The sequence below is a fragment of the Sapajus apella genome, unplaced genomic scaffold, assembly GCF_009761245.1.
Source record: "Sapajus apella isolate SASKATOON/1434 unplaced genomic scaffold, GSC_monkey_1.0 scaffold339, whole genome shotgun sequence".
Taxonomy (NCBI): Eukaryota; Metazoa; Chordata; class Mammalia; order Primates; family Cebidae; genus Sapajus; species Sapajus apella.
This window is the reverse complement of record NW_022437279.1, coordinates 3110-12440: the sequence shown is the minus strand read 5'-3', so window position 1 is coordinate 12440 and position 9331 is coordinate 3110. Positions and strand designations below refer to the sequence as shown.

At 45.8% G+C, this 9331-nt stretch overlaps 1 protein-coding gene and 1 non-coding gene across 2 annotated transcripts; both read left to right on the top strand.

Moving 5' to 3' along the window:
- Window positions 1-842: 842 nt before the first annotated feature.
- On the top strand, window positions 843-931 carry TRNAY-GUA. The gene is given in 2 exon segments: window positions 843-879; window positions 896-931. It is a non-coding gene; the product is annotated as a tRNA-Tyr (tRNA).
- A 2217-nt stretch (window positions 932-3148) lies between these two features.
- On the top strand, window positions 3149-6978 carry ABT1 (activator of basal transcription 1). Its single transcript, XM_032272223.1, has 3 exons — window positions 3149-3441; window positions 4136-4332; window positions 4499-6978. The coding sequence occupies exons 1-3, from the start codon at window positions 3201-3203 to the stop codon at window positions 4877-4879; spliced, it is 819 nt and encodes a 272-aa protein (XP_032128114.1). The 5' UTR covers window positions 3149-3200; the 3' UTR covers window positions 4880-6978.
- The last annotated feature ends 2353 nt before the right edge of the window (window positions 6979-9331 follow it).

Below are 9331 nucleotides of genomic sequence, written 5' to 3'. Positions count from 1 at the left end.
CGACTCAAAAAAAAAAAAAAAAAAAGTAAAATAAAAACCTTTGTCTCCCTTTGCCTCCTGCATATACATAATTTCCAATGGCACCCATATTTTCATAGCAATGCTCTATTCCCAAGCAAACACTTTCTTTCAGAGAGCTTCTCTCTGTTATTAGGTTGACACCTGTAAGTGGAATGTTACATTCCATCTGTTTTAAATTGTGAGGGAGGGAGAGTGGTATATTTTATTTGTGCCGTTACAATTGTGCGATATCATATGAGCTGCTCCATTCCTAAACATATGTACACACACAACGGGCTTCTCGTGTTTTGTGTCTTGAACACAAATTACACAAATTCTATGATTTTCCTTGCCCTTCAGAAAGGAGAATTTCAATGTTTCCAAAATGAACTGGGCAGTAACTCCGATTCAAGGCGGTAGGTCTCCTCTCTTCAACCCAGTTGTCTGTGTTTAATATAAGCTTACCTTTATTATCCCTTCCCATAAAGAGAGGAGGTGCTAAGCAGACAGGACAGAGGGACAACACGCTTAATAGGGGCAATGTTCCTATCTATTCTACCTAAGGGAGCAGGACACAGAATTTTTTTTTTTTTTTTTTGACCGATGTCAAACAATTTTACAGTAAAACACACAAATTTTAAATGTTCAAGGAAATGAATTGTTCATACACTTGTATGTTCACTACCCGTACTCAGATTAAAACATTTTAGAACATTTTGAAACATTTCTAATATCCTCAAAAACTTCCTTACGTTTTCCTATGTTTTCAAAATGAGCATCACTACAGGATAGTCAAAAGCAATAGGTAAATCCTAAAGTATCCAAGCAGTGCACCACAACATCCTTCGATAGCTCAGCTGGTAGAGCGGAGGACTGTAGGGGTTTGAATGTGGTCATCCTTAGGTCGCTGGTTCGAGTCCGGCTCGAAGGAGTTTCCTTTTAAAAGGATCTCTCCAACTTACAGGACGCGGTGAGTGAGCAGCTTGCTTATTTATGCATGAATTTGTAAGACGCTCAGAAGGAAAAGAATCCACACTGAAAATTGCTAACAAGCCTTGCTTCAAGGACAGTCAACTGAGAGAAAAAGTCTCTTGAGTGAGACCTAATTTCCACCAAGTTGAGAAGGGATCATGAAGAATGTGGAGAGCGGGAAGAACACGCTGCCCAAGGCTTCATTTTTTTTTTCTTTTTTGGCGGTTCGACGGTCCTTTAGCTGTTATGTTGATAGTTGGTGTGAATAAACATTTTATCAATGATAATTTCAAATATATACCAGGTAGAGAATCAGCCTGAAGAACTACCATTAGCTACCACACTGGCACAACTGACCGAGACTCTTGCATCATGCCCCTCCCCTAACTCCCGATCTTTTAAAGCGACCCCAACACGTGCTCTCATTTCATTAACTATGCTGTGTTTTGAAGATGTCAGTGTTAAGAATTAAATAGCAATAGACGGAGTTTATTACTGTCATCGTACCCCATTCCTCTTCAGAAAAGAAGCAGTGGACACCTGACAGCAAGTTTTCAATAAAGCTAATGCAACAGAAGTGTGAGAATTCGAAGAGTCTATCATTAGACTTTCAGACGCTCCGTGATACAGCTCGGCGCCCTGTTAACTTTATAAATATACTTGGGGACTTGCGAAAACTGCCATCTCTGATTTTAACAGTGGACACATTTACCCCCTGCTTCCATTCTCTGGGCTACTCTGCGCTCCTGTTGGAGCGAGATGGGAAATTTTGTACTGATGGTCCTCAAACCCTCCCCGGGCTGCTTCCAGAAAGCCAACCGGATTACTTGTACGCGGTTCCCAGCACTGCCTTTTGCAGTCCGCCTCGCGCTGGCACCGATCCGAGTAACTGAAGCGCCTCAAGGGTGGGGACGGCGCCCCCTGCTGGGAGCACCCTCGGGCCACGATAACAGGCTGAGGAACCGAGCCCGCGAGGGGAAAATGGCCCTGGGTGTGATTTAGGAAAGGTCCGCGGTCCTCCTGGCGGGAGCAGGACCGCCGGGGCCCGGTCAGTTCTGTGGTTGCGTCGGTCATAGAAGGAAAAGTGGGTTGTGATCTGATGGGGAATCTCTGAGGACAGACCCAGGGTGAGCAGAACTAAACGCATTGCCCGGGAGTCGCCAGAATTGTGAGTCGTGTGTGCCTCTGACATGTATTTGCAGCGTAAGGATGCATGTGGATACTGTATCAATACACATGTGTCATAGATGCCAAGCAAATGGTTCAAATAATTGTATTTACATTTCTAGACATTCACAAAATCAAATTTAAAATATTAGACTAAAAGCAACTTAAATTTCCAAAATTAAACTGTTTTCAAAATTTAAATTTTAAAATAGGCAAAATTCCGAAGTAAATTTCCAGAAATAATTTATTTTAGTTTAGTTTTTGAGACAGGGTCTTGCTGGAGTGCAGTGGTGCGATCTTGGCTCAGTACAACAACCTCCGCCTCCCGCGTTCAAGGGATTCTCCTGCCTCAACCTTCCGAGTAGCTGGGACTCGAGGCTCGCTGCACTACGCCTGGCTAATTTTTGTATTTTTAGTAGGGACAGGGTTTCACTATGTTGGCCAGGCCGGTCTCGAACTCCTGACCTTGACATCTGCCCGCATCGGCCTCCCAAAGTGCTGGGATTACAGGCGTGAGCCACCGCTCCCGGCCTTCCAGAAAGAATTAAAACTTCAAAACTCAAACTTAAATTTTTAAAACGAAATTTATCAACTTTAAAAAACTGTCGTTCCTCAGCTGTAATCGCACCCGGGGCCCTTGAATAAAATGCTATTTGGATGGCTAGAACACATAGAAACTTCCCTAAAACTGTTCTGCAAAACTCTCCAAAAAGCCAGCATCAACCTGACTTTTACCATCTCAACTAGGCGTTCTATAGGGTAGGTTATATTTGGGGATCTGTCTTTTCTGCTTCTGCCTGTCCTGAATTGAAGATCTGACCGGGAATCTGTGAGCCTAACCCGAGCGTTCCATCCCGCTCCCACGCTCATAATCTGGCTTCCGACCCGACACCCTACTTCCGCCCTCTCCACTCGGGTATCTCCGGGATCCGCCTGCCTAGCTCAATCTTTTCATTTGTCAATAACGCCTCGGCCCCACCTCCGCGTCTCAGGCCGTCGCACGCTTTTTGCGTCTGTTGGCAAGGCACTTTACGGCTGTCGTGCTGTTCGTGTCAGTCAACATGGAGGGAGAGGAATCGGAGAAGGCCGCAACGGAGCAAGAGCCGCTGGAAGGGACAGACCAGGATCTAGACGCGGAGGAGGAGCAGGAGGAATCCGAAGAAGCGGCCTGTGGCAGCAAGAAGCGGGTAGTGCCAGGTATTGTGTACCTGGGCCATATCCCGCCGCGCTTCCGGCCCCTGCACGTCCGCAACCTTCTCAGTGCCTACGGCGAGGTGGGACGCGTTTTCTTTCAGGCTGAGGGTAAGTGTGCAGGCCCTGGCGGTGAAAGGAGGAGGTCGTCGCTCGCTGGCGGGGGGAAGCATGCATGTCCTGTTGGTTCGCTGCGCAGGGCTGAGGCGCGAGCTGCTGGATTTGGGCGATGGGCAGTGCGGTGCTCGGCTCCTGGCTGGTGAAGGAATCAGTCTGTGAGGATGCTGGGGTGGGCGGCGGTGGGGATCTGGGGAGACTAGGTAGCGCAGTGTGTCTGGTGGTTCTTTAGTTCTCGGATTGTCGCTATTTGCGTTCTTACTCCGGTTCTGCTCACCTCTCTCTCCGGACCTGTCTACTGGTTTGTTTCATGAGTAGAACCTGAGTAAAAACCTGGTCAGCTTTTCTACAAAACTGAACATACACGTTTGGCATCGCGGCCTTGGTCAAGAAACGATTCGATCAGTCGCCCTTGGTCTTTCCACCCCCTTACAGGCACTACTGGAGGTTGGGGACTTGTGCAGGTTTTAAATAGCGTTCAGGGCAGGCCAGATTAAGGAGTGGACATTTGAGGAAAGAACTGAGTTAGATAGAGGAAAGAGTGCGACTTAACAGTTCCCTCCCTCCGGCGGAAACTCTCAGGTGGGACACCGGCTGGCAGAAATGAAGAACAATGTGGGCAGTGGGAGGTGCTTTTGAGGGAGTGCAGCCTAGGCATCCTCGACGGGGCTTTGTCTTTGGGTCGCAGACAGGTTCGTGAGACGCAAAAAGAAGGCAGCAGCAGCCGCGGGAGGAAAAAAGCGGTCCTACAGCAAGGACTACACCGAGGGATGGGTGGAGTTCCGCGACAAGCGCGTAGCCAAGCGCGTGGCGGCCAGTCTCCACAACACGCCTATGGGTGCCCGCAGGCGCAGCCCCTTCCGTTATGACCTGTGGAACCTCAAGGTGAGGAGCTAGATCTTTCTGCCATACCTCTCACCCTCCCATCTCCGCAACCCTGGTCCAAGTATCCCCATGGCCTCTTGTTGGCCTTGCGCCCGCACACCCCCGCCCCCGCTCCTTTTCTCTCTAATCTGCACTATCCTGATCTTTTCTGATTTTCTGCCCACAGTACTTGCACCGTTTCACCTGGTCCCACCTCAGCGAGCACCTTGCCTTTGAGCGCCAGGTGCGCAGGCAGCGCCTGAGAGTGGAGGTTGCTCAGGCCAAGCGTGAGACCGACTTTTATCTTCAAAGTGTGGAACGGGGACAACGCTTTCTTGCTGCTGATGCGGACCCTGCCCGCCCAGATGGCTCCTGGACATTTGCCCAGCGTCCTACTGAGCAGGAACTGAGAGCCCGGAAAGCAGCACGGCCAGGGGGGCGTGAACGGGCTCGCCTGGCAACTGTCCAAGACAAGGCCCGCTCCAACAAAGGGCTCCTGGCCAGGATCTTTGGAGCCCCGCCACCCTCAGAGAGCATGGAGGGAACTTCCCTGGTCGGCGACTCATGAGGGCCAGGAAGGCCCCTTCCATCTCCTGGCCCTGCTCTGCTTCCTGTCCACCTCATACTAGAAGGATTGTGACTACCCAGGCAGACATTTTATTGTGTTTTTCAGACCAAATGTCTCTGGTCAGGGCCCAAACGTGTTTTTGTGGGCTTCTACTGTTCCCTCTTCGAACTCCTGTACATGCCTGGCTGAGTCACCTAATTCATACTGTCATACTAACATGATTATGACTACTGCATATGCTTGTTTTGTTTGACTCTTGACTGCCTGCCTCTTAAAAATCCCACTTCCTGCCTCCAGGAAGGGCCTTTATTTCCAACAAGGGGGATAATGCCTAGTCCAGGCAATCTTTTTCTGTTTAGTAGTCACAGGTGAGGGTGGTATTAGCATCTTTTTTATGTAGAAAAAATGACAGTTAATGGGGTTGGGAAGAAATACAGTTCTTCCAAATGTGTTTGTAGAAAATAAAAATATTTTTATATGCCTTTTTATTTTTATTAGGGGGCATTGGACAAATTTCAACTTTGATTTTGTGTTCCCTTCACCTTCATTCCATCTCTTGATCTTAGAGCACCCCCACCCCCATCATCCACCTTGCCATTTAATCTGGGTTTTTTTTTTTCTGTTTAATTTCTGTCTACTTAATATCTTAGCCCACTTTATCAGTCAGTTAAGTCAGCATTTTATAAGCCATTGTTTGAGGAGGAAACAGTGACAATAGATAATAACACATGGCCCTTGGCATTAAGAGTCTTCAGGCCACTAGTAGAAGATAGGCATCATGGTAGATGCATATAAGGGATGGAGTGGGGGCCACGGCAGGTCATAGAGTGCTCTCAGTGGGAACCTGATTGATGATCACAGTCTTCAGAGATGAGTCAGTCCTCGCCAACTTTTCTAGGTCATTCCTAGAAAGTAAACTGGAAAATGATAAAGCAGAAGTCTCAAAGAGTATGATGTGCTCCCATAATTGCAAACAATGCTTCCTGGGTGGAGTGTTGGGTTGGAACCACTGAAAAGGTGGGCAAAGCTTAGTAGAGAACCAGTGCACCTCAGGTTATATATTGTGGGACTGGGGCAAGGGAGGGTTCACAAATAGGCAAAGCAGCCCTGTAGGCTTCAAAGGATCAGTGTAAGCCACTACAAGGAACTGAAAACCTAGGTTTTAATCAGTCTACACAGTCTCATGTAGACCAAAATGCTGATCATTTTCGAGGCTGTTTCAGAAAGTGTCAGTATGATTATAATTATTTGTATTTTGCTTGTGCTGTTTTTGTTTTTCTTCTGTCAGTGTGATGATCTGTGTGTTTTATGGGGTACAGTGAATTTGTCTACTTTGCCTGTAAAATATACTAGCCACATTGTGGATAGGTGCACTTTATTTGGAAGAATGAAAAGAATCATACAGTAAAGCTTGGTATAATATTTCTCACAACCCACATACCTCTTATACTTGGCACACAAACTACATTTCCACTTAGAAACTTTTGTCTTGTTTTTGTGTTTATTTCTTGTGGGTTTGCATGTGGATTGTTTCCACATGCCATTGATGTCTCCAAGTGAACCGGAAAAATCCAGAATCAGAATTTGACAGGCTGACTTTGATTTATTCAGAATTCCAAGTGCCCACTGCCACCTCTGCTAGATAAAGAGATACCAAGGTGAAGAAGAAACTTTCCGTCAAGTTGCTGACAGCTTGGAAAGTACCAGACATAGTGGTACTTTAGGGGTTTTATTTAAGACTTTCTTGAATGAAGAAAGAAATTGCATTCCCAGGGTGGACAGCATTAGATAATAGTATGTTCAAGGGTTTGTATTTCAGACTCGATCTCCAAAACAGTTCAGTACAAAGAGCTCACACCTGTGGCCATGCAAGCTGGGTAAGTCAAAAGTGAGGAATGAGAATAAGTGGTTGGAAGAAAATATCCCAGGAACTTTCATTTTGACTTTAAGCCTATTGAGGGCAGGAAAATAATTACTTTTACATCCATAATTTTTTTTCTATTTAAACAGCACTTTGTTTTTTTATATGACTTAACTCATTGAATCCACAACTATATAATGTTATGCCCCATTAAAAGTGAGCTCAGAGATAAGACTCATTTTGCTTAGTATTTTATCCTTTGTTACCAACCTTTTCCCCAGCTTTTCCCAGTGTGTATATGGTGAATGCTTACTGCATGAGACTCATGAGAAATGCACATGTCATAGACTAAAGAATAAAGTGTACCTGCAAATATGAGTGGATTTATTTTATCTAAGACCAAGAACAACAAACAGTAATAATTCTCAAGTCATTATCCTGTGGTTGCAATGTATACTCTGATTCAGCTTCGTTCCGCTCCTGACTGAGAAGCTGGGACTCTGCTTTAGATGGCAATATAGTGGGCAGGTTTCTTTCCAAGTAAGTTGAGGTGGGACTCCTGATAGAGTAAGGAGGCTTTAATAGGGTATGTCTGGGTGCCTAAAAACTTTTTTTTTTTTCCCCAGAGACAGGGTCTTGCTATGTTGCTTAGGCTGGTCTCGAACTCCTGGGCTCAAGGATCCTCCCCTGTCTTGGCTTCCCAAATCACTGGGATTACAGGCATGAGTCACCATGCTCTGCACTAAAAACGTTCAAAAGTCATGTTTACAGGTACTCTCAAATTACTTTTTTGTGATTCCTCATAAAACCTTTCTCCTTGCAATTTGCCTTGTTATATGCAGTAGAATTATGAGGTGAAAATCCTATGGTGGAAGTCTAGGGACATGCTCAGTTCCCCAGGAGGCTTAATATGAATTTTAGCAAACTGCTTAAGATCCAATATTAGATCTGCTGGTCCCCGCCCACCCACCTTTTATTTTTTGAGATCGCATCTCACTTTGTCAACCAGGCTGGAGTCCAGTGACACAATCATGCCTCGCTGCAGCCTCCATTTTCTGGGCTCAAGCATCCTGCCACCTCAGCTTCCTGAGTAGCTGGGACCACAGGCATGTACCATCATGCCCAGCTAATTTATAAGATTTTTTTTGTGGAGATAAAATCTCACTGTGTTGCTCAGGCTGCTCTCGAACTCCCATTCTCAAGCGATCCACCCACCTCAGCCTCCTAAAGTGATAGGATTACAGCCACCATGCCCGGCCCCCATCTTGAAATCAATACTTGACAGAATATTAAAGAAAATGAATATCGGCCGGGCGTGGTAGCTCACGCCTGTAATCCCAGCACTTTGGGAGGCTGAGGCAGGCAGATTACTTGAGGTCAGGAGTTCAAGACCAACCTAGCCAACATGGTGAAACCCTGCCTGTACTAAAAATACAAAAATTAGCTGGCTGTGGTGGTGGGTGCCTGTAATCTCAGCTACACAGGAGGCTGAGGCAGGAGAATTGCTTGAACTTCGGAGGTGGAGGTTGCAGTGAGCTGAGATTGAAAATGAAAAGTTTTCAATCTTCTGTGAGAATGGCCCTTGAAACTACACTTTCTTCGCACCCCTTATTAACTAGAGACATGAAGGCAGGCTGAAGGGAGAGGCATCAGAAACCTGGCAAAGTCTTTTGCAGCTGTCTGGTGTGTGCCCAGCCACCTTCAGCAGTTATTGTAGTGGCCAGTCTGTGCATGACCTGGGCTATCAGGGTTAGCAGACTCCAGCAATGTCCCCCAGCACATTGGCTGTGAATCAATTCAGAGAGCTTATTTTTGTTTTTCACCTTGGCCTCCAATTCCATCGTGTCAATTATCATTGATTATTTAATCAGGACTTTATGGATGGATGTGCAGCTTCTTCTGATCTTTTTTTCTTTTAAGTGTTAAAAAGAATAATCCTTACATGAGTCAACTTGAGCTATACAAATATAGCAATTGCATAAAAAATTGTCAGAAGTGGAATTGCAGAGTCTAAGAGAGACGGTCTTTGGTATTCATTTTGTAAGCAAGAAAAAAATTTGAGAGAGTCTAATGATTTAGGAAAATAGCAGTCACAGGAAACCTATAGACATCCTAGCTAGAGGTCTCCACCACTTTCATTCGTGGTCTATTGTGACATCCAAAGCCTGACCCAAGGAACTGATTCAGGTAGAGACAATGCCAGCTCAGTGCAGAGGGCAAGCTCTGCAGGACGTTGGCCAAGTGATTTCTGCTGCTTTTTGCTGGGGGGACTCTACTGATGGACCAGCACAATGAGAAAGATGGAGTTTGGAAACAAAAGAAGTGGTCCAGAACGATGGGACTGTGTTCATATCTGCTGGCATTTAGAAGGAACTTGGGAAATTTAATCAAGAAACAAGGAAATGAAGACACCTGAGGAATAACAGGGGAAGAATAATGATTGGATTTTCATTTATTTTGCCAGACACAATTCCTGAAGTAAGAAAATAACATTTCTCACAAAATTACGGCACCAGGTCTCAAACCACCAACCCTTCGGTTCACAGCCGAATGTGCTAACCAGTTGCACCACAGAAGTGAATGTGGTGGAA

Coding starts and splice junctions, on each gene's coding strand:
- ABT1 (XM_032272223.1), top strand. CDS start 3,201: ATGGAGGGAGAGGAATCGGAGAAGGCCGCAACGGAGCAAGAGCCGCTG. Junction 3,442..4,135: donor CGTTTTCTTTCAGGCTGAGG/GTAAGTGTGCAG, acceptor TTTGGGTCGCAG/ACAGGTTCGTGAGACGCAAA. Junction 4,333..4,498: donor ATGACCTGTGGAACCTCAAG/GTGAGGAGCTAG, acceptor TTCTGCCCACAG/TACTTGCACCGTTTCACCTG.